This window comes from Caloenas nicobarica, chromosome 2 (assembly GCF_036013445.1).
Source record: "Caloenas nicobarica isolate bCalNic1 chromosome 2, bCalNic1.hap1, whole genome shotgun sequence".
NCBI lineage: Eukaryota > Metazoa > Chordata > Aves > Columbiformes > Columbidae > Caloenas > Caloenas nicobarica.
In genome coordinates this window covers 46078294-46106213 of record NC_088246.1, presented here as the reverse complement: position 1 = coordinate 46106213, position 27920 = coordinate 46078294, and the positions used below count along the sequence as shown (strand labels likewise).

The 27920-nt window shown below is 40.6% G+C and overlaps 1 protein-coding gene across 1 annotated transcript; it reads left to right on the top strand.

Annotated features, from left to right (window-relative positions):
* PIK3R4 (phosphoinositide-3-kinase regulatory subunit 4) lies at positions 1 to 27124 on the top strand. Its single transcript, XM_065628039.1, has 20 exons — positions 1 to 78; positions 334 to 1116; positions 2337 to 2470; positions 2641 to 3223; positions 5542 to 5676; positions 7558 to 7779; positions 10199 to 10372; positions 11534 to 11679; positions 13790 to 13993; positions 14805 to 15006; positions 16423 to 16622; positions 17605 to 17815; positions 19642 to 19807; positions 20563 to 20727; positions 21823 to 22034; positions 22312 to 22443; positions 23814 to 23914; positions 24933 to 25021; positions 25451 to 25559; positions 26504 to 27124. Exons 2-20 carry the CDS (start codon positions 387 to 389, stop codon positions 26672 to 26674), a joined length of 4086 nt encoding a protein of 1361 aa, XP_065484111.1. The 5' UTR covers positions 1 to 78; positions 334 to 386; the 3' UTR covers positions 26675 to 27124.
* Positions 27125 to 27920: the final 796 nt, after the last annotated feature.

Genomic DNA, 27920 nt, shown 5'->3' with positions numbered 1-27920 from the left:
GTCCCGCCTCGCTGCATCCCGCCGCCGCCGCCGGGGCCGGAGGGTCCCGGCTGTGCCTGGGCCGGGCGGGCCGCGCCGGTGAGTGCCGCGGAGGGGGATCCGCCATCGCGGCTCCGCGCTCCCCCGGGCCCGGCCCCGCGCAGCGCTGCCCCGGCGGCGGGGCCTGGGGAGGGCAGGGGCGGGAGCCGCGGCGGCGGGGCCCGCTCGGGGCGGGGGCCCGGAGGGGGAGCTGAGGGCCTGGGGGAGCGGGGAGTGCGCTGCGCGGGGCTAGGGGGGAGCGGAGCGAAGCCGTTTGGGCGGCCGGTGTGGAACAGGCGCTGTGTTTCCCCGCAGGCCGACGCGGGAGAGCCCCGGTGCGGTGCCTGCGCCCGGGGGGAGGCGGCGCCATGGGGAACCAGCTGGCCGGCATCGCCCCCTCGCAGATCCTCTCGGTGGACAGCTACTTCTCGGACATCCACGACTTCGAGTACGACAAGAGCCTGGGGAGCACCCGCTTCTTCAAGGTCGCCCGAGCCAAGCACCGGGAGGGGCTGGTGGTCGTGAAGGTGTTTGCCATTCAGGACCCGACCTTGCCCCTGACGAGCTACAAGCAGGAGCTGGAGGAGCTGAAGATAAGGTTGCACTCGGCGCAGAACTGCCTTCCCTTCCAAAAAGCGACCCTGTCCGAGAAGGCCGCGATGCTTTTCAGACAGTACGTGCGGGACAACCTTTATGATCGCATTAGTACGAGGCCGTTCCTGAACAACATCGAAAAGAGGTGGATCGCTTTCCAGATCCTCACCGCGGTGGACCAAGCGCACAAATCTGGAGTCCGCCACGGGGACATTAAAACAGAGAACATCATGGTGACCAGCTGGAACTGGGTTCTTCTAACTGACTTTGCCAGTTTCAAACCAACTTATCTTCCTGAAGACAATCCCGCTGACTTCAATTATTTCTTTGACACATCACGGAGGAGAACGTGTTACATCGCTCCCGAGCGCTTCGTTGATGGCAGTATGTTTGCTACGGAGCTGGAGAACATGCGGGACCCTTCAACTCCTTTGGTAGACTTGGCAAATAGCAACCAGCGAACAAGAGGGGAGTTAAAACGTGCAATGGATATATTTTCCGCAGGTAGTTGGAGCCATCAGGAGAAACCATTGGCTTGTTTATGGTCATGTGTCAGGGTGCAGAAAAGCGTAAGACCCAACCCCAAACCTTTCAGTCACAGAAAATGTACAGATACAATGCAGTAAGCTACATAACTTATGTGCATCACCATGTTATCTGAGGAGGGAAATCACAAACTGTTCTGTTATGGCTCAGCTCTGCCCTGGGAAAGAGATGGTTCTGCAAGCCATAGGCCATCATCTTCTCATGGCTGAGGTTCTGGCGACACATAGCATGTGCCTCATGGGACCCAAGAAGAGGAACCAGTCAGTGGTTCTCCTGAGGTGCAGCTGCCTGGGACTGAGCCAGCTTTCAGGGCAGTTTGGCAATACTGGCTTTAGAAGTCCCTTCTCATTTCATTTTCCCCACAGGGAGGAAGTTGGATAACTAAGTAAGCTCCCGTCATAGTCCCACTCGCAAGTACTTAGTAGAGTCGGACCGTGAGAGCCTGTCTTGAGTCTTAGAGTTGTCTTGAGCAGTTTGAAAGGCATAAGTCTGGCCTTTTTTTTTTTTCTTAAAGCGATTGAAAAATCTGAATTTCAAGGTAACAGTTACTTCATTTTACAAGCTGCTTTTATGGCCAAGCTTCCAGAGCACCCCACTGCTAAAGCAAGATGCTGACCGTTGGGAGCAAACTGCAGGAGTGGGACCTTTGAAGAGAATGTGTCATGTACAGAACAGATGGGGGTTGTGTTTGGCAATCATGTTATTTCCCACTGTGCTTATGAGCTTGTGTGAGTGAATATGTGCTGTCTCCCAGCATCGCTCTGGAAATAGAGGTTATTTCTTTACCTTCTGTAAAAGGGCTGCTTAGTTTTGACCTACTGCCCGATCCATGCTGACTTCTGCCACATGACAGTGATGTAGGTTCCTTTTCTGGTGGTGTATTTTCCAGCTGGCAGGTTGCTGAAGTCACTGCCTCGTATTTCGTAATTGCAAACTCGTCTGCTGTTGGCATGTTTGAAATAAAATACTTGGGAGATATTTCAGGGATCAAGTGTAAAAGCCAGTTTTTGGAGCTTGAGATGCTATCTGCTTTCCACAAGTTAATTTGGAAACTCATTTGTCTTATTTTTGAGCTAAGAGTTGCTTAGGGTTTATTCTTGTCTGCATATTGAAAGCAAAGTTAAAGTGTCTGTTTATAATCCTCTGACGTGTTTGACTTTTTTGTTGTTGTTCCCCAGGCTGTGTAATAGCAGAGCTCTTCACAGAAGGTGTCCCCTTGTTTGATTTATCTCAGCTTTTGGCTTACAGAAATGGCCTCTTTTTCCCTGATCAAGTCCTAAACAAAATTGAAGACCGCAGTATCAGAGAACTGGTAAGGATGGGCTACAGCATTAGAAGCATTTGTGTGATCTGTTTGTAGTTTATTTCACCTGCCTTGGTGACAAATTGCTTATTATTTGGGTTTGTTTTATTTTTTGTATTGCAAATGTCTAAACCTTTAATCTTTCTCTCCCGCTCCTTCCTACTTCTGCCTTTCTCAAGGTCACTCAGATGGTCCATCGCGAGCCAGATAAACGTTTAGCAGCTGAAGATTATTTGAAACAGCAACGTAACAATGCATTTCCTGAAATATTTTACACTTTCCTTCAGCCTTACATGGCCCAGTTTGCCAAGGAAACGTTTGTATCGGCAGATGAGCGTATATTGGTCATACGTAAAGATCTGGACAACATCATTCACAATCTCTGTGGGCATGATCGCACAGAGAAAGCCGAGGGAGAGACAAAAGAGAATGGGCTGGTTATTCTAGTGTCTGTGATAACTTCCTGTTTACAGACTCTCAAATATTGTGATTCAAAACTGGCTGCTTTGGAACTGATTCTTCATTTAGCACCAAGATTAAGTGTAGAGATTCTTCTGGATCGTATTACTCCTTATCTGTTACATTTCAGCAACGACTCTGTGCCCAGGGTGAGGGCAGAATCTGTGAGGACACTAACTAAAGTTCTTGCTCTCGTCAAAGAGGTGCCACGCAATGATATTAACATTTACCCAGAATACATTCTGCCAGGCATTGCACACTTGGCCCAGGACGAAGCCACCATCGTCAGACTTGCATATGCTGGTAAGAGGAAATCCAGTCAAAACTCCAAATCCTGGGCTTTTCTTTATTTCCTTAACTGGTTTCTCTGCTCAAAATCATCACATAGCTTGCTGTTTATATTTCAGTAAATCTCCCCAGTTTATTTCAGTAAATCTCAAAATGACTGCAGGTAACAACACCTGTATTCAGTTAAGCTAACTGGTGCAGGTGGTAGCAGCAACCTAATAAAATTAACGAGTTGACTTATACTAAGAGATGAGTTTCCAGTGTAGATCTGTACCCAAAGTAAATAATTACATTTTAAATAGTTGACAAAATGTGTCTCTGCTAGATGAATTAACTTTTTAAAAAATAAACATTCATTCCTCTCTGTAGTTCTGCATGTAAAAGCAGCTTGCAGAGTGTGTACACGTGCTTTGGGCTCAGGCCTGGGTGTAGCACACAGCAAGTCCGCCCACAGGTAAAGGCAGAGTTGAGAGTCTCAAGCCCAGGGATGCAGCCCTGGCTTTATTCCCTGGATAAACAAGAGCATAATGAAGAAAAGTACTTGTTCAGGTGGTCTTTGTGTAGCTAAGTATGTGAACAGGCCTTCCTGAGCTTGCCCACCCTTTGCTGCTTTTATTAATTTATCCTAATTGCCATTTCGTTAGCTCAGATTGTTTGCTTAGATTGGCTTGGTTGAACTGAATAAATAGGAAACTAACTTGAAGCATCACTGTGTTGCTATGCTTCAGAGTTCTTTTCCCACAAAATGAAATTTGATATTCAGGGTCTGAAATTACATTATTTGCCATGTAATGACTGGCTTATACTGTAGCAGATGTTTTCTTTGTACATTATTCAGATATATGAGTACTGCCTGGTTCAGGAAGAAGCTTTGTAGGCATGCCCATATTTGCTATTTACTATGTATCCTTATTTGCTATGACTAGCATATTTTTAAGTGTGGTGGTGGTGTTTTGTTTGGGTTTTTTGTTTTTCTTTGTTTGTTCGTTTGTTTTTTGAGTTGTAAATGCAGAATTCAATTGAAAATGTCCCAGGTGATGTTTTTCTTTTGTTTGCTAAGTAAGCTGATAGAACTAATTATTGAAGACAATGTATAGTTAATGAATAGGACCAATTGGTTTTGGTCACCTTGATATTCGACATTTTAGGGCTTTATGAAAGAACCATTTTTTCATGCTTCAGTTTTATTTGTAGATTAGGAAATAAAAACAACCAAAAAACTCCCCAACAAATCTTGTAAAATCTGTTCATGATTATTTTAAAATCAAGTACTATAAAGCTGAACTTGTTCAAGAAGCTGAAGTGGAAGAAACAAAATGAAATCTATTTTTCTGCAAGTGCAAAAAGGCTATAGGTCTTAGTAGCCATAGACTCCAGTTGCATTTGCTTACACAGAGATTCTATATTTGACTTTATTTTCAAACTGAGTACAGCTAGAATAATTTCTGAAATTTGACGAGGTTATTCGAATGGTAGATGGTTAAATCTTGTTAAGTGGCCTTGATTTCAAATAGCTTTTGTGGTAAGAAAACAATTTAAATTTCAAATATATATCTATACATATATATATTTGAAGGTTGTCTAATACCCGAGTTAACTTGTGTTACTATAGCACACTTTTTGGAAGAGGTCAGACTGGTGACTTACAGGATTTGATCTGGGCTGTGGACTGGCTCCCTTGGCACACTGATATTGTCTTGAATGACACTCAGAATGGCTGCTTAAGTGGGACTTCTGCCTTGACGGGATTATTCCTGTGCCAGCAGTGCCTTGACCCATATAATATAGACTGAGTTGCTTCAGCAGCCTCCAAACAGTGCTGAACGGTGCCAAATCGTGTGAATAGATATGGGGACAAATGTTCTAAAAGTGGAATCCAGCCCTCAAGGGTTAACCGTGCTGTTATTTTCTAGGATACATAACCTGGTGTGGTGGCTTGTTGTTTTGTTGCAGTCTGCCACGTGGGGACATTAGTTAATTCAGGTTAATTGGCCTTTAAATTCTATCAAGTTATTTAGTCATTAGCCTGGGATTAGATAGCATTTAGGGCTAGGTCTAGAAGACTGAAATTAGTCTTTGTTACACTCGCTATCCTTACGATTTTTCCATTTGTTTACATGACAAAAGTACTGTGTGATTTGGTGTATTTGGTAGCTTCACTGGGGTCAAGGTCAACAGAAGCTGGTTGACCACAGCATGTTATATAATTTCAATCCCATTTGCCTATTATAACTGATATTGTCAGTCGTTATAATCTCTCATCAGGGGGATGATCAGACTGCTGTAAATTGGCAAAGTAGAACAATTCTTAACCAAAATGTTTTCCTTTACAGAAAACATTGCATTGTTGGCAGAAACAGCTCTGAGATTTCTGGAGTTAGTACAACTAAAAAATCTGAATATGGAAAACGAACCAAATGGTGAAGAAATGGATGAAACATCTCACCCTAGTGATAACTATGACACAGGTAATGTCACTTCTACTTACCTTGCCTGCTTATAATAACAAATCATGGGCCAAAGCTCCTAGTAAGCATTTGTCTTCCTCATCTCTTGAAGCTTAGTCTTCCTGTTAAATAGGATGAATGCTTTGCCTTGACCAGTATCAAGGTGTGTTACATTACAGATTCATGCAGAAACCAACACCTCTGTCCTGAACATTGTGAAAGACAAAAAAGTATTTAAGTGAGTGCACTTTTCTTCTCCAGAAGCTCTCAAGGTATTTGACTGTGATGCTGGCTGCCTGGTTGCATATCCAGCTTCACTCATAGTCCTGTAAACAAGTCAGCTGCGAAAACATGGCTGTGTTCCAAACATCGTTTCCGTTGAAGTGGCAGGCAGCGTTAGCTTTGGAAAACCTGTCGAATTCTCGCTTAGTCATAGCACTGCATTTTTCAGTCGTTCTTCCTTTTCTGTTCCTGTGCCTGGCAATTCTTGTCTATCTTTTTTGCCTGAAGATGCTCAATGTATGGATGCCACAAGGCAGTGATACCGCTATCTGTGCTATTGTAACTGCAGCACAGAGAATGAGTTAAAATCCTAAGGATGGCTTTTCTTTTCTTTCCCTTGGGAAGAAGGGATGCTAACAAGTGACCTGTGTGTCAGCTCCAGTGCTTTTTACTGATGCACAGATTTCTGTAACAATTCCAGGCAAGTCCTCTAAGCTGGGAAGAGTTTGTGGTTAAAAACCATCATTCCTCTTTTGGGCTAAGTGGAACAATCTCTGACTAATCATAATTGGTGAGCATCCCACACATACTCCATTTGGTAGGGAAAAAGGCATGTTTCAATTAACTCTTAACTAGTTGCAGAATGATACTTAAAAAAAAAAAAACAAAACCAACTATGAAAACCAAACACGATGAATCCCCTTCAAGTTCCTTCACGTAAGTGAGAGAAAGGAAGCCCCATCACACCGGCTGTATTTCTAAAAAATACTGTCCCCTATCCCTTGAAATAGCTTGGAGATGAAAGAAGCAGCACAAGGGAGAAAGAAGTTTGAATAGTTCTATTCTTTTTACCCTTTTAGACACCAAGCATGTGAAATTTGAACCCAGAAGGCAACTTTTTCATGTGACTGACAGAGTCATGCTAGAAAGAAAATTAGCTGATCTTCTGACTGCAGGCAAATGGTAATCGCCCCTGCAAAGCTGGGACAGCAATAGCTGAAATTTTTGTTCTACTTGTTTGAGAACCTCCCTTGTACAGCTTTCAGTAATAGCCGGTGCATTAGTAATTCTGTTATTTCCATTCAACAGAGATATATTTTTAGTTGCACCATGGAATAGAAACCATGGACAAGATCATCTTCAAATTTTTCATTGGTATTGTTAGGGTAACTGCTGATATTTAGTTAAAATTGGAAGCACTCACTTTTTCAAGTATTGTTGATTCCTCCCTGCATCCTTAATGAAGCCAATCTGTCTACCTAACTAAAAATATACTTCTGATCTCTTGTCCACAAATTTTGAAACTGATAGTTTAATAAACATATCAAACCAGAATTGCCTTGAAGCATTTTGTTTGCTCTTGTAACATTGCTGCTGACTCATTCTGATGCTTCTTCACATCTGCATTTCTCCCATATATATATATAATTAGCTTAGTTGAAGTTATGACGAGTTTAGAATATATTGTGATCTGGTATGATCGTCTCACATTTCTATACTCTTCGGCTTTGCCACCACCTTGTGCTTAGTGTGAAGTCTTTGGTAAGGCTTGTGTTGTCCATCTTACCAAGTTGGGTATTCTTCAGGATGACCCATCAGTGAAACTCCTTCAGCAGCACGTAGTACACATGACATATGGCTTCTCACCTACCCAAATGTTCACTTTGTTGTCTCTTGCAGAGCTGCAAGCCTTGCATGAAATGGTCCAGCAGAAAGTTGTGACTTTGCTCAGTGACCCGGAGAATATTGTGAAACAAACACTGATGGAAAACGGAATAACGCGTCTCTGTGTCTTTTTTGGACGTCAAAAAGCCAATGATGTTCTTCTGTCTCACATGATCACTTTCTTAAATGATAAGAATGACTGGCATCTTCGAGGAGCTTTCTTTGACAGCATTGTTGGTAAGTGTTTGGTTTCAGCCAGACAGAGTAGAGAGATAATAATGTAAAGAAATTAATTTTTGCATCACTTGTTAACAGTCATATAAAAGTCCTTTCTTATAAAGATTTCTATAGTTTACAGGAAAAGACTTTGCTTATTTATTGAGTGTAAATGTTTCTTTAGAGAATGAAACAATGTAAATAGAAGTATCTTTTTCTTTTAGTCCAAATATTTAATACAATTGAGACTGAAGCATTTAAGACTATGTTAGATTAACATAAAAAATAAACTTTAAATGCTATTTATTTTAACTTTTTTTGAGTCTTTGCTGAAGCCACTAACTGAAAAAGCCAAAATTATGATAAATAAATGCTAATATTTCTGCAAGCTGTGTCTAGTAGATGCATCACTTCGTGGGTGTGTGTCCCATTAACTTCAGTGGACCTGTTTATACAATGAAAACTATGCCTCTGTGTAGGTTAAAATTATAATTGGAAAACTTTTTTAGTGCCTTAAAACGTCACTTAAAGATTCTTGTCAGGTCAGAAAACTTAATGATTTTAAAAAAATCTTACCAGTAGCATCATGGCTTTTTGTATCAGCTGTTTAGTATAGCTGATGTTCCATGTATGTTGGAAATTATTTCACATGACTCTTGCTGAGAGGCACTGCTCACGATTTGCAGTTCAGTAAAACTTTCTCATAGCAGACTGCAGTACCTGGGAGGGGCAAAAATGGTATATCAGGTGCACGGCACAAAAAAGGAGCATCATCAAATGTCCAGCAGGGCCATTGCAGCAGGCACATGTTCCATTATGACTGGAAGCTGTAAAATGCAGCGCTGGCAAACCCTGCCAAGATATGATGCCGATAACTTGTCAGAATTCGTTTAGAAGGAGCAATGGGGTAGCCAAAGCACAGGTCACAGTGTCTTGGCTTCTTGCAAAAGGCATGTAGAGAGATGTATTTTTAACTCCTCCTCTCCCAGTGCCTGTTCAAAACCTCCACGGAAGAATTCAGATAAAGTTCAATATTTATATTTTTGTTTTACACTGTTTTACACATCTTTACACATCTTTAAAACTGAGCTCTCTAACTGGTGTTTAAGTATGTGCAGGCACTGCTGCCCGTGGCTGTGGGCAGATGCCCTTCTGTAACAGTGGCACTGAGGGGATTTCTCTTACCTGTGCCATTTCTCTCTTCTTCCTCTCTTCCTTTTAGCAACTGGTTGCAAAGCCCAGCATTAATATATGAGCAAGTATAGTGCTTGTTACCTTATTAGAGTAAAAGTGATAAAGTTATTTTATGTTTAATCTTGATTCTGATGGGAAGATATTGAATTTTCTGGGATTTATCAATCCCAAATAACTGGGTTAGAAGCAGAGGAGGCAGTTATGGTGTATGCTGCGTGCCATGTATGACAATAGCAATGATAAGCCTGAGCTATTCAATGAAAAACTGTTTTTTCTCTTGAGAACGATCAGAGGAGTTACCCAGTTGTTTGTGAGAGGGAATGTTAGCCTGATGAATGTAAAAATAGAGGGAAGATCAGAAATTCAACAAGGTTCATCTTCCTGACCATTGCCAGAGATTAATTGTTGTAGTTGGGTCATCTAATCCAAATAAGCAATTTCAGATGATGATTTCCTGTGGACACTGATTAGTTTTCATGTGGGAAAGGAAGAAGAAGAGGAAAGTTTCTTTACTAGAATGCAGTTGATATTTTTGTGCAGCAGCTTCAAAGGAATTACTTTCATTTTGCTTTCGATCTTGGCTTCGTTCTAAGATTTTGTAATATATTTAAAAGTTGGATTTACTTTTGAAACTAGGGACAAGATGGCTTCAGGACTGCAAATAATTTGAGACTAGTTAAGTAAACAGCAAATCTTGCAGCCATTTCAGACTGGAAGAGCTTTAGAAGATTGTTCTAAAAGTTCCTTTTTGACTACTGGTGACTCTTGTGGATACGTGAACGTTTGTTGTAGACTTTGCTTGCTGATAATTAGTCCAGTATCCAGTTGAGTCTTTTCAGGAATCTGAATGATGCTCAGATTACCATCACTGCTAAGCTAATAGACAAAATCCTGCCAATAGAACCTTTCCTTGTTTCTCTTTTGTCCTTTCCGTGTGGGAATGCAGGCACTGCATCCCCTGCTGGTGGGAGCACTGGTGGCTTTGCCTGGCTGTTTCAGACTCATGCTGGCCACCTGTGTTCCAACATCTGTGCCTGGCAGCTGGAAGAACCTCTGCAGGCACAAGGGTCTGCTTTTGTCAAACAGTTTTCAGAATATTGGTCTTAGAATGGAAAGCAGCTTCCTTTCTTTTTAATGACTAATTATCTGGTTTGAGTTGTTTCTGTGGGATAGTAATTTTAAGCTTTAGTGAGGAAAGGCAAGGAAGCGCTACTTTGGATTTTTATGTGTTCCTTTTATGTTTCAGGTGTTGCTGCTTATGTTGGCTGGCAAAGCTCATCGATACTGAAACCTCTCCTTCAGCAAGGTCTCAGTGATGCTGAAGAATTTGTCATTTATAAAGCCCTCAATGCTCTTACCTGTATGTGCCAACTGGGGCTCTTGCAAAAGCCCCATATTTATGAGTTTGCTTGTGATATCGGTAAGTTGGAATACTGGAGAATACCTTGTTTTGCTATTTAAGAAGAGAAATCTTAGTACTACATAAAACTTCACAGTCAGCTTAGCTGTCCAACATGCAAACTTACAGTACTGGTTTAGAATCTACATGAAATTATGTCAATGAACAGTTGCTAGATGGATTGTGTTAGTGCTCGGAACTCTAATCATTTTGCTCCAACAAATTGGAAGCATCTTCTCTGAGTTTACATAGGACAGCAGCAAACAACACTTAGCCTTGAGTCCAAAACCCTTTTGCTTTACGATCTTTCCTTGTTCTTCATGTCAATCTCCAATGAAGAAAAACTCTTGGTTGTTTCTGGAAGTCGATTAGGCCCATAACTTGCAAACTCTTACCCATCAGCCTTTGAGGAAGGGGGGAATCCAGTCCTTCAAACAATATGTGATCCTTTCTTATCCTGTTTCAAACACCATACAATCCTGTTTAACTCATTCACAATCTGTAATAGAACCTTGAATACAGAGTTGATCTCTCTTTCCTCATCAGGCTTATCAGCTTAATTTAGACCTGCCCTACACTCACCAGCTATTCGTGGAAAAGACCAACTGATATTTTGAAATGTAGTCTGCCTCTTCGTAATGTTATGACTTTTCAAATGCACTCAGAACTTGGGGCAGATGATCTGTGATTATGTCTCATGACTGGGTACACTCCCTTGATTACAGCTTCTTAAAACCCACATAATTGAGGTGGACTTCTGAGTCTGATAGATTTACAATATAAGTAGTGACTATTCCAGAGAGAGAGAGGAAGAAGGAGGGAAGGAATAAAGTTTTTACTTAAAAAGAAAAAAAAAAAATCACTGCTATTAGGATTTTCCATAACTGTCCAGAATAACGTTGAGATTTATTTCTGGATTAGTCTCCTTTTTAAATCTGGAGTTGACTGTTAGGGACTGAAATGAATAAACAGGAAAAATATGCCTTTTGGCAACAGCAAGGAAGCTGAGCAGCATAGGCACAGTGAAGTCCGTGAAGTAATTTTCTCAGTGTGAGTGTTTTAACCTTGGTGCTCTGCAGGAGGGAAGGTTCAGTTTGGGCGTAATTCTAGGAGAAGGAATATACAGGATGATCCCCTCTATTTAATACGAATCATGTATTTAACAGCCTCATTTTCTTTCAGCACCTTTCTTGTGTCATCCTAATCTTTGGATACGTTATGGTGCAGTCGGATTTATCACTGTGGTAGCACAGTATTTGAACATTGCTGATGTCTACTGCAAGCTAATGCCATACCTCCATCCTTTTATCACACAACCAATAATACAGGTAATACTTCAAATAATATTAATGTGAATATATCTTCACTAGTCATAATACTGAAGTCTGTCTTGGCCATGGTCCTGGCTATAAGAATATTAGAAATTTTTTTTTTTTTTTCAGTTAAGGTTAGAGGCGATATAGTTTTTTGATCTGTACTGGCAGACATTGACAGAATGGCCATTGCCTTTCATGTTTGAAGGACTTGTCTCAAATTTGTTGCAAATTGCAGAACATTTTTTACAGCCTAAAATCAACAGGTGTTTCTTTGGTTCAAGGCCTTCCCTGCCTTGTTTACAATCAAACTCTTGCAATATTGTGCTGCTTTATAGGAGTCTAAAAGACACAAAAAGTTGGCTGTGAAACAAGTGTTTCTACGCTTTCAGGTCCAAGACTGAGTATTCCAGTCCTGCCCTGCCAACACATTGGACTGTGGGCCTGACTCTCTGAAAACATGAGCAGTTTGTTAGGTCACGATTACCGTGCTTGTGATTTCAGCAGTGCTACTCTTGGGTTTTGGTGCTTTGCTGAGGGTAAGGGCAGAGTGCTCAGCATGAATGAGTTCAGTAATTTTATAACAGCACATGTGTAGGAATGACCTGCATTATGCTGGTAACGTGACCATAGAGGGATCTTTGCATATAACTTTAGGACCTGCAGAATGCATCTCTCAGGTGTTCAAATAGATAAGAAACAGTTGCAGTACTTACCTTGAAAATGCATCATGATTTAACATTTTCTTGTATACCATGCAGGTGGTAACGTCACTAAAATAATATTTTTCCTTGTTCACATCTCCCTAGACACCTTGTGCTGTATTTTAGGCATCGATTGATACATTTCTGCCTTGTTCATATCCTACTTTGTTTTAGTGTATAAATCTTTCTTTGCTATGCAACACTAAGTATAGCAAGCAAGTGGGGGGTAATATTGAGTTGGACTGTAATAGAGAAAGCCTCACTTCAGCCTCATTTTGAAGTTGGTTTTCATGTAGACAGTCACGTATGAGAAGCACATTATAGAAATGAGGTCTTCTGACACTGTTGTGAAGGAAGATTTGTGGTCCCACACCCACCATCTCCCATTACTTATTTTGAGTATTCTAACTCTTATACAAGCATTTATGTCATAATTTTGGGCCAAATTAGGTTTGCCATTTAACTGTGGGACTGTAACTGGGGTCCTATTTAATGAATATGGCTTGCCTTTCCCCCACCCCACCACCTTAAGACCTAATCTTGAAACAGCAAAGATCAAGTACTAAAATAAAAGTATAGACTAAAAGGAGTGTTGGGGCTGCAAGTAGTCTGGACTGTGTACAAGACCTGTTTGTCCAGACACATTCTTTGGACACAGACACTGAATCACCACCTGGGAGAATAGAAACTTGTTTGGGTTTTTTTCTATTTTAATAGTAATGAACAATCTTTATAGGGACTGCCCTAGTTAATGACTCTAAATTATGCCTTAACTCCATGGTTTCTTATGACTGTTTACTAATGTCCCAATACGCCTTTGAATATTACTTAATTACACGCTTGTGCATCCTTATTCCTTTGTATACATAGGAGGAAGCTCAATAATCTGACTGACATAGGAGAAGAGCTCTTGTAGATGGTATTTTTACAGGGTAAATGTAGGACGAAGACAGATGAAGTCTGAAATATCATTGTACTAGTAGTAGATTTTTTAATCCCATCTAGCAATGCCAAGTTAATGTTCCGAGACTGTTGGGAGAACAGGGAAAGAGAACAGAGAAAATCTGATGTGACCAACACAAGGAAAGATATTCTTTTCACAAAAGGAGAGAAGTTCAGTTGAGATTATTGGCACAATCATGTGCAATAATTTTGAAGTACGACATAATTTTTTGTTACTGTAAGTTTGAAAGCATCTTTTTGGGACTGAGCTAGAAACTGGCTTTTAGAACATGCCTTCAGAGCAAGAGATTGATTTTTTTATATTAATATTTGCAGTTGTCCGGTTACTGACTTTCAAGCTAGGGAAAAAAAAGTGCAAATATTGTAGAGATGAGATGACAGCATTTACTGCTAGATTTCCCCATGTCTATACAGATATCATCCTCCTCCATGTTGACTGGTCTCTTTTTGAATTGCAGATAGATAAAGAAATAGTCCTGCTAAGTGTACTTAGAGAGCCTGTCAGCCGTTCCATATTTGATTATGTCTTAAGATCGAAGGATATCACAAGCCTCTTCCGACATCTTCAGATGCGTCAGAAGAAGAGGAGTGGTGCTCTGCCTGACTGCCCACCCCCAGAGGACCCTGCCATTGCACAGCTGTTGAAGAAGCTACTTTCACAAGTAATTGCTTGTTATTTGTACTTTGAAAGTCAGGTTTGAGATTCTTGGGCCCTGTATGTCTCCACAGATCCCAACCTTGCAGTTGCTGCTCTGAGGGACTCCCAGTCTGAGGTTCTGATCCCGCAAACCATTGACTTTATTGATTTCAGTATATGCTTGTAGGACAACGAATTCAGAAGTTAAGGAAGATTTTTTTTTTTTTTTTTTAATAGATCTGCCAGAAATAGGGGAACTGTGTGTCTGGATTTCCTGAGTACAACCTAAGTCTTTAAAAAAAACGATATACGTCTCAAATTTCTGACATATCTGTGATGTAGCAGCATTACAGTACACACGCTGTGTATTGTGTTGGGTTGAGGAGTATGGATTTGTTGAAAAGACAGACATGCAGCACCAAAACCAAACTGAGCTGGAAAGTCTTGAGGCTTATATGTGAAGAGGGGAAGACTAAGAATCACCCACACTAAGTAGAAAGAACTGGGAAGAGGAAGGAGTGCAACTGAGTGTGTTTGGTTTTACCCTGTGACTTGTGGGCTGTATGCATGACCTAGGTGGCAGTTAAGCAGATTGCACCAGACAGTGATCCAGTATTAAATGCTGTTCTGCCCTTTTGCTATTCCTGAGGAGGAAAGATATACTACAGCAGCTTACCTACTGTTTTGTGTGAGTGATAGTCTGATGTCTTGAATTCTGAGGATGTTCTCTCTCCTTTCGCATCTGAGCCAGTTATTAATTTTACTGCTTCTTACATCTTCATGCCTTGATGTGTGTTCTTCTTCAAAAGTAACTAATATTATCTTTTATTCTACAGGGGATGACTGAGGAGGAAGAAGACAAACTGTTAGCACTGAAAGACTTTATGTTAAAATCAAACAAAGCTAAAGCAAATATAGTGGATCAGAGCCACCTGCATGACAGCAGTCAGAAAGGGGTGATTGACTTGTCAGCTCTGGGAATAACTGGAAGACAAGTGGATCTTGTTAAAACAAAGCAGGAGCCTGATGACAAACGTGGTTGGTATATTTTGTGGTCTATATAGATAAAGTATGGCCTTTATTTTAGGGTCAGAGAATTAAGTCTTTAATTTATTCAGCAAGTGTTCTCAATAATTCAGCCCACTTGACTATCATCATCCTCACTGAGTTTGCAATAAGAAAATTACTGCTGTTGTTTGAAATGTAAGGTGTCAGAATGCTCTCTGGATCAGTCAAAGGTGGGGATGTTTTGCCCCGAGAATATTTAAATTAGTTTGGCTGCATTTGCAGTAGTAATATGCACCAATTGTTTAGCTGGTTGTGACAAACAGGACTCTAATGAGCCGTGGTAGTGGTATAAGTTATGAAGGCTACATTTCTGCTCTGTTTCCTCTCAAGAAGTGATGACCTCTTTAGCCTGAAAATCCAGGATGTTTTCTTGAGGTAGCTTGGAGGAACCTGAGGCCTAGGCTTGTTGCTGAAACAGGCTGGCACTGAGGAGGCCCAGCTGTTTTTCACCTATCAAGCACATGCTTTTTTGCCTTAGGGTTCTTCAGCTGCTCATCCACCCCTATTTTACTTTTTTGCCTTCTCCTCTTTCAGCTCAAAAAACCTCTTACATTTCCTTGTTCAGCTTTGAAATCCACTTGCAGCTAACTCTATTCCAAATCTCTGTATCCTCAAACTTATTTTCTTCCAGACCAGTGTTTGAGCTGCTTCTCTGCTCTCTCAAGCTTGTAAGTCCCTCCTCTGTTACACCACTGATAGGTTCTGTGGTTTTAGATGTAAAAATACAGAAATAGCTGAAAAACATGCAGCTATTGCCATCTTATTTCCAGAATTAAAATGCTTGTCTGCAGATATTTTGCACATCATTTTAAAGGAAGGTACGTAACTACAGGATTTTTCATTTTTTTGAATCCTTTGGAGTCAAGAGTGGACAGGATTTTAAAATTAGTTTATGTGAAGTCTCTATCTGAATTTGTTTATTTCACCCAAAACTGTCACCACGGAAGTCTTCACATCTTTAACTTTTTCTTTACTGACTTGGTTAAATTGTTCCATGTTTTTATGGTCCCTTTCAACCCAAACCATTCTATGATTCTATAAGAAAAAAAATTTTCACATGGAGTCTAATCCTGCAGCCTTCTAGATGTAAACTTTCCCTATACTGGAATGATTTATTGCATGAGTCAACTGTAGGATTAGGAAGGTGTGAACACACATGGCAAGTGCTTTGTTTTGTTTGCCTCATAAATCCCTGTCAGCTGACTTAAACAATCTAGCAGTAGGGTTTTCTATATATATAAAAATAATAAACTGGTATGTAAACATTGGACCTGTGTATAGTCTGAAAGTAATGACCAGTCTGAGTGAATGTTGTTGTGATAATGTTTGTTTGGTTGGTTTTTTGCCCCTCCTTCCACCTCCTCCCTCCCTCCTAACTGCTTATAGCTAGAAAACATGTAAAGCAAGATTCAAATGTAAACGAAGAATGGAAAAGCATGTTTGGGTCCCTGGAACCAACGAACATCTCCCAGCCAATATCCAAAGGACACGGGCAAACTACTGATCCTGAAGCCATCCAGGCTGGGAAACCACTTCGTTCAGAGTCCTCAGCTGGTATTTGTGCCACTTTGTCATCCTCTCCACAGGTATTCCTGAAAAATACTATCTTCTTATTAATATCTTAAATGTTTCAATTGTTTTAAGACAAGTGGGACTACAGGGATGTGGCGTTGTTGTTTTATTTGGAGGTTATTTGACATTGGTCACGCTACTCCCTGGTTTCTTTTCCAGCAGAGTAGCTGACTTTCAAGTTCCTAATTTTAAAACAGGAACTGAGGGAGGATGGAAGTAAGTTTAGTCACTTGAACAGAAGAGCTTCATTAACAAACAGATGTGTTGCATGAAGGGATGAGGCTTTGTGGGTTAGCCAATTGTTAGTTAAGCTGTTCTGGCAAGAAAGACTTTTTCCTCAAACTGCATGCCCTGATACTTGTTGTGAGGAAGAGAAGTCATGATTTTAACTTGGAACTGCTGTATCACATCATAGCTGCATGTAGACATCCTGTACCTGTAGTAATTAAGTACTGGCTACAGAAGAATGGGCTGGAAGCCCTGCAGGCTGTGGAGGCATCTCTTGACACTGAACACTGCCTTCTGTTTCATTTCTAGTTGGAGATTCACTTTTGCTAGCTTTAAATGAGTGTCCACTCTGAACGAAGAGGGAAACACTTCACACTATTTTTTTTTTAAAGACCAATATAAACAAATAATCATTCAAGAGCTAACCTGTAATGCTGTCAGTCTTGAGAGCAAGAACTGCTTCTGTAATGATCACGTTAAGAGGTGTGCATGGCACATTACAGTTTCTACAAATAGAATACAGAACACATTAGGCAAACATGGTAGAATAAGTGAATGATTAAGCTTTTCTATAAATAATAATTTTCACTGTTTTAAAGTTTTTTTTTTTCATGCAAGCATGATTTTTTTTAGTGTTAATTCATTGCTAATTGATTCAATAAAAAAGATTTTTACTTTTTTCTTCAGTGTGACCCAGTAATCTTAAGAGCAGGATTTATTTGTATGTAGAATGTAAGGCATATATTTTTAAATGCTTATCTCTTACAGGCATCTGATGGAACAGTTGTTCAGCCCAGGAAACCGACCATGCAGGTACCGAGCAGTACAGCATCCCCATTGGCACACCAGTTACGCATCACCACTTGCAAAACTGAACTTCAGCAGCTGATCCAGCAGAAGCGAGAACAGTGTAATGCAGAGAGACTCGCCAAGCAGATGATGGAGAATGCTGAGTGGGAGAGCAAGCCTCCGCCTCCAGGTAAATCACAGGCCAAGTGAGGTGGTTATACAAAAAAAGCCAAACATGATTTGGGTCAAAAGATCATCGCCTCAAGGAAAAAATGCAAAAGATGAGGAAAAGAGGAAATTAGTAGTTTAGGAAATGTGCCTAATATGTGGAATTTCCCATTCCTGTAACAGCCTGTGGCTTGGTTTGGGCAAGGGGAGAAACACTATGTTGGGAGGTGAGAAATGCACGTATTTTGCTTGGGGTGACTCCAAATTTTCAGCCATCCTGTGAGTGTAGTAACCTCTTGGCCAGGTTTTCTTACCCAGTGGCATGCATACTGGGGCGGGCTGTTTGAGCTGCCCTCGTTTACAAGGGAGCCTGTCCCCTCCAGCAGTGGCGACAGCAACACAGTGCCCATCCACAAAGAGAAGATGTGCATGCCCATACTACGCTGTTGCTTTCAGAGGGGAAGGAGAGACATTTTTACCTCTTTTCTTTACCAGAAAGGAGCAACACCAAAGTTTTGCTAATGAGGGCTCTGGCAGCCACTCTGGGAGAAAACAGTTTTAAATCACCATCATCTTCCTATAGCCTCAAATTTTGAAGCTCTAAATTGAGATTGGGATTTACCCAGATTAGTCTTCAGTATTTTCTGCTGGTGTTCTCCACTCCATGGACTTGTTGCTGGGTGTCCCGCATGGAGAGTCCTGACTGTCCTCTACTAATAGCAGCTCATGTGCTTAAACTCCGGATGTTGAGAGCAGAGTCTGTCCCAGTGAGGCTTGCAGTAATCAACATGGTGATGCTAAAGTCTTTTGGTAAATCTAGCATAAATGCACACACCTGGGCATATACAGCTACCATGTCAGTTTAAGGGAAGGAGTAGAAAATCATCAGGAAAATGGTCCAGCCAGGTAGCATTTGAATATAGCTAAGCTTGACTGAGCTTGGCTAAGCTGTGTGTTTGTCTTCTGAAGAGAGTTTTACAAGCTATGAGATAACATGTTCCAAACTAGCAGCTGACCTGCTCTGCCAGAAAAGTGATTAAGTGCCAGAAAAATGTTTATATTTAAAGTTTGTGTCTTATTCTGAAATTTACTGTGGTCTGTCCTTCATTATCTTAATCTCCTGTTAATCCTTCACTAAAGTAGATGCCTGTTAGAAGCACAGCCATGTACTTCTGCATTTCTTATTTCAGAGGAGGAAATGTATCACACATATGTTGGCGATTCCTTGGCAAGAGTTATTGCATGGCAGGTCAACTCCTCAATTTATTTTTGAAGTTCTGAAATAAACTTTCTATGAGATTTAGAAAAGCTGCTATTCCATTTTATTAGGTACATAAGGCTGGCAATGTAGCACATGGTGCAACACTGAGCCTGTCACTTCAGGCACTCTACAGACAATCAAGGAACTTAAACACTCTTCAAATATGTTGCTCATGTGCATTTTGGGCCTTTATGGATTTGCCATTTACAGCACAGCAATCTGCATAGGCTGACAGCAGGAGAACTGTGCACCAGTATCTCTACAAAGTCTACAAAGAAGGGCTCTTTGTAATTTCACTGAATGTACCTGGAACCTGTCTAAAAGAAAACTCTCACCCAGATCTGCCAACAGGGTTTAGATTAGAATTGAGCAAGCAGGCTTTTGTCGTTAAAATGTGTTAGCTTTGTGTTTTCAGTGCGTTCTATGCTTTGGAGTTGTGGTGACTCTACCCCAATATAGCTGTTGGTGGATGAGATCAGGGGGATTTTCCTGTTCCTATTAGGTTATGGAATCAACACCAAACTTCATGGGTCCTATTTAGGTTATGGAATCAACACCAAACTTCATGGGTTTGTTTTTCCCGGCAGGATGGCGACCCAAAGGATTGTTGGTAGCTCATCTCCATGAACACAAGTCTGCAGTGAACCGCATTCGGGTGTCTGATGAACACAGCATTTTTGCCACTTGCTCAAATGATGGCACAGTGAAAATCTGGAATAGCCAAAAAATGGAAGGAAAAACCACTACAACCAGGTAGCTTTAAAACTCACAGGATTTTGAGGCTGCTGTTTTAGAGTACAAAATAAACTTGAGCTGAGAGCAAAATATGAATCACTTGAGGGTATGCTAAGGATTTCAATAATGAAATGTTGTTCCTCTTGGCATGCAACTATAAAGTATTAGATTGCGTTTGCTAGCATTTTAAAAAATTTATTAACTAACTGAAACATCAGACCAATTTGCAATTGTAGTAATTACAGGCTTTTTTATTTCATTTCTATACATACATAAAAATATTCTGGTGCTGCTGTTTAAAGCCATATGAGTTTTTTGGAACAAATTAGCTTTATGCTTAGCTGTCTCGTCCACTGACAACTGATACAGAAAAGCTGTATTACTGTTTGAAACATGGGTGGTATGGGGCTGATCGTCTCTGAGAGAGATACCTGGGAGAAGAGGATGGCTGTCTCAAAATACTTTGAAAAAGATGTAGTAGATTGCAGTGTCAGTTAAATAACAGTAACTACAGCATGCTACTTTGATACAGATCTAGGTTAGGCTTTTATTTTACCGTTAGACAAATGCAATGTGCTTCTGGAGTTGGAGGCTGTCATAACCTAGAGGCTCAGAGATAGAGAGTTAAGCTTGCAGAGGCAACTCAGGCTTTGTTGCTTTCTGGCTTTCAAATGCTTAGAAAATGTTATTTTCAGAGCTCTCTCAAGAGTGAAGTAACTTTTTTTGCCACAAAAAAAATTATTCTTTTTCTCTCCTCTCTCTATACTGTTTAGATCAATTTTGACATACTCTCGGATTGGAGGACACGTAAAGACACTTACGTTCTGCCAAGGCTCGCATTATTTGGCTATAGCTTCAGATAATGGTGCCATCCAGCTCCTTAGTATTGAAGCTTCAAAGCTCCCTAAATCTCCTAAAATCCACCCCATACAAAGCAGGTATGTACTTAGAGCAGTTAAATCTCACCACAGAGCTCAAGCTGTTAGTATATTCCCCGATTTGCTCTAGGCTTCCTGCTGGCTGAGCCAGGCTGTACTGGACAGCTGTAATCCATCATCTTATCCTGCTTCGTAAAGAAGAGTTGAAAGGCAGCTGTGCAGGGCTGAGGATTGATGGCTTTAGGTTATTGGCACCTCCTGTGTCAGTGGACTCATTATGAGCTTGAAACAATCAGTCTGAATAATTCTCAGTTCTTCTATTTATGCACTGGGATTGGTAGTTTCTTACATCTTCCGTTAATACATTAATACTTATGAAGTAATTTTGGAGATTCTTTTACAGGTCATTAGAGAAATGATTACAAATGTACAACATGTGATTTGGCCTCAGGCCTGCGACTTTTTCTCTCAGGCTTTTAACGTGACTAAGGTGGCAAAGATATGGGGGATGGGATACTATTTAGGGGAGTCTTTAAAGATGGTTTAGCTGTTTCTTAACTCTCCGTATGAGCAGTTTTTGAATATTTGGAAGTGATTCAACAGCTCAGTCTTCCTGCTTGAGCGAGGGACATGTCTAGGCCTCAGCAAATCTGGCAACCATCTCAAAGACCTCTTTTCTGTCCAAAGTAAAAGTAAGGTATCTGTTTCAAATGTCTTCTCATAGCTCTGATTAAATTTTCCCTTTTGGTATACGCTGCATTTATGACTGAAGAAGGTGTCCATTTGCACACTGCTGGCAGTATAACATGGAAAGGGGTGCTCTTGCCTGTAAACTGGGTAGATGAATATCTGATAAACACAGAGCATGAATGAGAGAGAAATATCAAACATGCTGAGAGTCCCAGAGAACAGAACCATGTTTATGCTTACGAAGAGCTGCTGACAGCATTTTACTAGCCTGTAGAAGGCTTGCAGGTCCTATTGGCAGGGAGACTTGAGAGAGCATAAGTGTCTGTACTCAGAAAGTTGGTTTTGGCAGATGACTTGAGAAGTGACATGAAGAGGAAAATGCTGCTCAGCATTAGCTACCGGAAGGAGTCTTAAACATGGAGGGAGTTGTATCTGCTTCTAAATTCATTCGTTCTTTTAACCCAGATCCTTAGATCTGAAGGATGATGGCTGTGTGGTAGATATGCATCACTTCAATTCAGGAGCCCAGTCAGTACTGGCTTACAGTACAGTTAATGGATCTCTAGTTGGATGGGATTTGCGATCTAGCAGCAACGCTTGGACACTGAAACATGATTTGAAATTAGGCCTCATAACTTCATTTGCTGTGGACATACACCAGTGCTGGCTGTGTATTGGTAAGTCTGTATTTCTTGGTAGCTTCTCCCCCTGCTCCCCGCCCTTTTGGTTTTCTTCTACAATAACTATATCTCAAGCTTTTGCTTGATCAGATTGACTAGTATATGCTTTTCTCAAACAGAGGGAGAGAAATACCTCCTGATCTCTTTGTGGGAAGTATTCTGTTCTTTAAGTACTTGAGGCTGAAGTCCCAACCTCCCTTGGAACAGAGCCCAGCAATATGGGCAAAACCCCATGTGTTTGTCCCTCTGACTGTGGGGAGCTTTCTCTCACCAGGAACAAGCAATGGCACCATGGCATGCTGGGACATGAGGTTTCAGTTACCCATCTCCAGCCATTCTCATCCTTCGAAGGCCCGAATCAGACGCCTGCTCATGCATCCTGTCTATCAGTCCTGGGTAATTGCAGGTAAAAGATGATTTAAACTTACTTCCCAGTTGCCAGAGGTTGGGATCAAAGCAGCTTCTGTTTCAGCTTTTGCTTCAAGACCTGGGGGCTTTTTTTTTTTGTTTTTTTCTCTTTTCCCTTGTATTTTTTTTTTTTGTGCTCTGCTTGGGGAGAAGAAAGGAAAAAGGGAAAGTTCATACTTGTGTTCTGCCACTGCTCTTCCTGGCTTTTTGAAGTTGAAAAAGAGGAGTAGTGGGATGAAGTAGTGTTAGGCCGTTATGAAAATGACGCTTTTAAAATTCTCATCATCTGAGCATTACAGCTCTCATGAGGGCCCCTCCCTGTGTGCTGTCTACCACATCACTTAAGGGCAAAATGTTATGAAAGACAAAACCCAAACTCATGACATACATTGAAGTTGATGGGAATTCTGCCACTGCCTTTAGTGCCTCTGTAGAACAGAGACTGAAAGGTTGCCCCATTCCAGTTCCCATCTAACCCAGATGTGTTATAGGTTAGAGCTTTCGAAAATCTCTCAAGATTCCTCATCTGGTATGGTCAGAGCTGCTTCATCCTCACTGCACATAGTACTGTCATAAATTTTTAAGGGTTTGTGTCAGGAACACGTTCTGAAATGGACATGTAGCTTAAACTAATCCTACAATAACAAAATTGATAAAAGTTCCTGTAAAATTAGAGTAATTTGAGTTTCGTGGTTTACTTGCTTCTTAGGCTTCACTTTGTATTTTAGTTATTAACCACCCTGGGAGATAAATTTATTGAAAAACCATACAAATACAGCAAGCTTCTCTGTGCTTTCTAGTTTGTTTCCTGCCTGCTAAAGAATAAATCAGTGACAAAATTAATCACTTTGGAATATTATTAAGAAGTCCCTGCATGCTAGGTTGATGCCAGCCGTGTATACAATCCCTTGAACAGAATTCTTTGCCTGTCTACACTAAACATGGGTGTGGAACTTCACTGTAGCTCCTGAACTCTGTCATTTTGGATTGTTGTCTTACCTGCCCAGGAGTAATCCCCAATGTCCCCGATGACCATGCTGAGCAGACAATCCATCCTTCTCAAAGAAGAATGAGAAGTTATCTAGGGAGGAAAGTGAGATTTTAATACCTTTAAAAAAGGTTTGGAGATTAAAGCAGGTTTCATTTAAACTCTCTTAAACAAGGCACTTTAGTGAAGCTTCTGCTGAGCGGTAAAACCAATGAAACACATGCATGGCTTTAACTGCTAAAGTAAGACTAACACAAATGCTGCAGAGAGCAAGTGGAGAGCATCTCTATGTTATACCCTCTGAATCATGTCAGTAGGACAGGTAGCAAGAGCCAACCGACCTGTTTTACATTTTTTGCATTGCAATATCTTTCCTGTAGCTGTTCAAGGCAATAATGAAGTTTCCATGTGGGATATGGAGACTGGCGATCGACGCTTCACTTTGTGGGCCAGCAGCGCACCTCCTCTTTCGGAACTGCAGGTCTGGTCTTTTCCTATTTCTTTTTTGTAGCTGGGGCTAGAACAACTTGACTCTGTGCTGTGTGTCAGTATGGTTACCTGTCTCCCTGGCCTTGCCAGTTTGGCACCAGGAGCTTGCCCAGGGATTTATTTTGGCACCATAACTGTTCTGCTGTCAAAACTAAACCCACTTTGTAAAACAGCAGTGTAACCTGAATCTTCATTGGTATCTTCCACTATCTATGGAATGTACTTGTAACACTCACTTGCTGTATCCAGTCATGTTCTTAGAAAACAAGTGAGCTGATCAAGCGTGTAAAGATCATGGTAAAGGCAAAATTCATGGTATAGCATCTTGCACTTGCATTTACTTGTTGTTTCTGGGATTGTGTATACTCTGTATGCATATGCTCTTTTGTGCATTCTTTCTGTAATATAATGCTACTACTACCCTCAGTTGTATCTTCAAGGAGTTAATTGGGGAAAGACCAATCTGGAGTATCTCTCTTAAAACACACATACATACACAAAAGTAGCCACAGCTGCTTCCTCTAAATGTTGTCAATGCAGATCTGGAATCTACCTAAACTTGGATTTGTATATGCCGCAAAGATTGCATGTTCAATTCATTTTGGTCACATGCTTTGTACACAGGGAACTTGTGATTCAAGCTAGTTTTCTGTTACATGTCTGTCCCTTAATACCTTCATAGCATAAAAAACCGAGCATCCATGTGCTTTTAAGCATGATTCGCCTGCCTGATTCTGTTAGAAACAATCTCATTTTCCATCATTGATAATGTGATTTCCAAGATTCAAAAAAGCATTTTGCAGACTTAGATCTGTTGCAGTACTCTGTGAAACATAAGGAATAAAAGGAATCAATTTATATATAAAGACGTTAACAAAGTAATTTGGCATTTGTCAGAAACATTTGGAAATTCGATGGATGGGTGGATAAATGTGGTAAAGAATGCATTCCCTTTGTGATGCATGGCAACAGCTATTGATGATAATTTATGTATCACTTTTCCCCACTAGCCTTCTCCTCACAGCATCCATGGAATATACTGTAGTCCAGCATCCGGTAATCCCATACTCCTGACAGCAGGCTCTGACATGAAAATAAGGTAATAAAACCAACAACATTTTTGTTTGACACCTTCCCCTCCATCCCTGCCAGTGTACTAAATTTTGCCAAGCATTGCCTAAGTAAGCTCCAAGAAGTCAAAAGAATAATGCTGAAGATATGTTCATCAGTAAGCATCAATGAGCTAAGAGAATGCTTCTCAGCAAAAATAGTGCAAAATGCAGTGCTTCTCTGAAACACAAAGTGTACCCTTCTGTACAGTTCTTGATAGGCTGTGTGACAAGAAACAAAACGATAACTCATGTAAGGTAAGCTTGATATGAATGTTGATTTCTCTGCATCACACTCTTCGATTAGGTGTAGAAAGCACATAGCATTTGTGCCCACTCATTTACATCCTAAGAGCAAGACAACTTTTTAACTTTTATCAAGCTAACATCTCAACTTGATTTTTTTTCTTTTTGTTTAGGTTTTGGGATCTAGCCTACCCTGAGAGATCATATATTGTTGCTGGCAGTTCTAATTGCCCATCTGTTTCCTACTACAGGAAGATAATTGAGGGCACGGAGGTGGTTCAGGTATTTTGCATTGTTTGCTAGACACCTATTCTGCTTGCTTTTTGGATGTTGCTATGGGTTGCATAATTGCATTATGACTTTAATTATAACTGTCTCACTCTTAGCTTTTATGAATGGTGTCAGCATTGCATTTTCAGGCAATTAAGAAGAAGTTATTTTAAATGAAAAAAAATCCGTTGCTTTTAACAGAATTAGACTTACCAAATAATACTTACATGCAGAAGTCAGACTCATGTTTCTTTTGGGATTTGGCATCTAGCATCTTAACACTTTTGATTTTGATCATCTTTGGAATTTCTTTTGTGTAGGATCTTACCAAGGCAATGTGAGATGCATTGAGACCAAAATAATATCGTGGCAGAACTCTGCAGTTTTTATTACATCCTTCAGAGTGACTTTTGGAACTGGCAGTGTTGCTAGTTGTTGAATAGCACAGGGGGTTTTTTTGGTACAATTGAATAAATGCTACTTCAAAGGTAACTCTTAAAAAAAAGTTCAAGTCAGTGAGGGTCTACCTATGCCTTATGATATTTGAATTTTTCATGTGAAGTTTTAAATTATATTCATGCTGTTGAACCATTTTTATAAAACCCTTGGGAAACTGAGATGTATGTGTTGCTGCAGCTTTTTTTTTCCCCTCGTAGGACTATAAAATCTTAGTGGTTAGTGCCATTGAAATAAATATGAGAAAAAAACCCCATTTTTTCCCTAATCAGAGAGCTGTCATATCAGTACAGATTAAGATTTAGGTTGTGCGTGATAAAATAAATGAACCAAGGAGTAATGCTAAGAAAAGCATCAAAGGGTGGGAGATTTTAGGTTTGGTTGGTTGTTTTAAGAGGTTTTTTTGATCTTTTTACAGCCTCATATGTATGACGTGACGATTCCCCTTTGCAAATGCTTACCTTTCTGTAAACAGTACTTCTCACTTTCTTTTTGTACAGGAAATTCAAAACAAGCAGAAACTGGGTCCCACTGATGAGACACCTCGGAAGGGTCCAGAATCTCTCCCCGTTGGACATCATGATATTATCACAGATATTGCAACTTTCCAGACCACGCAAGGGTTTATAGTAACTGCATCAAGAGATGGAATCGTTAAAGTGTGGAAATAAAAATTGTGCTAATATATAGTATGTAAATATTTGTAATAAAGAAATAGTGTTATAATGAAGTTTTCAAGGACTGTTTCCAGATCATGGAATAGAATGGACTTTAAAGACTATAAAGGCAATGATAAAATCTGTTATCTGTATCCTACCACCCTGTTAGCACTTCTTAATCACTTCTTTTATTAAAGATGCTTGGTATCTATAGCATTTCCTTGAAATACCAAGCAGTCTATGAAGAAATCATTTAGCCTGGTTTTGACTACATTGCTCTTCAAGGCTCTTTCAAAAAATTATTTAAAGATGTCCCACATTACACATTTTCAATGTGCAAAAAGCAAAGAGCTGGTACAGGTACTTCAGTGTCTGACTGCTCCTACACTGAATCTGAGAAATGAGATGTGCACTAATGTCCCTGTACATTCTAATAACTACAATAAAGTCCACTTGAACTTCGCTGTTTGGTATTTGTCTCTTTGTATCTCTTGAATCACTGCAGTGGAACAATAGTCTCAGCTGACAGAGCCATTGGGCTGTTAATTATAGTTTGAGATCAGCTTAACCTTGTGTCAGATCCTCAGCTGCTTTAAATTTGAGTCTAATGTTAAGCTCTGGTCTCCTGGGAACCTAAAGCAGCACCACCAGGATGGTGTTCTCTTTCATTTGGTGTGAATATCAGAAACAGCCAAAACACAAGCTTTCAGCAGGAAGCATTTTTTCATCATGCAACCAATATGAGAAGCAGTTCTGGAGGTCAGAACAGGGGTAGTAAACCTTCTCAAAACTCTTCCACTGTCTGATCCATATTTTCAGATTTCCAAATTCTTTTTCAGTCTCCCTGTGTTAAGCTTTATGCTATGAAGTAACATTCCTTATCCAGGTTCTTCTTTACAGGGGCAGAATGTTATTTAGTCCTAACACAGGTGATTCACCCCCTCTCCATGGATGGACTCAGAAGGTCACTGACAACAAACATATTTTGAGCATGGCTGGGGAGAAATGGAAGCCTGCTGCTCTACAGAGGGTCTGCTGGGAGCAGGGAATGCTCTTAACTTGTGATTTGGGTCCTCTGAGAAGACAATGTGAGAAATGTATGACTTGTTTAAAAAGAGTCTCAGAATTCACGGGAAAAAGCAACTTGACTGAGGATGACTGCTTTTAGAGACTCCACCTGCTTTTCACTAGAGACTGCCTTACTTGGATAATTCAGTGGAGCAGGTAGAGCTTGAGAACAGTGTGACATTTCTGTGCC

Coding starts and splice junctions, on each gene's coding strand:
- PIK3R4 (XM_065628039.1), top strand. CDS start 387: ATGGGGAACCAGCTGGCCGGCATCGCCCCCTCGCAGATCCTCTCGGTG. Junction 3,224..5,541: donor CGTCAGACTTGCATATGCTG/GTAAGAGGAAAT, acceptor TTTCCTTTACAG/AAAACATTGCATTGTTGGCA. Junction 20,728..21,822: donor ATCCACCCCATACAAAGCAG/GTATGTACTTAG, acceptor CTTTTAACCCAG/ATCCTTAGATCTGAAGGATG.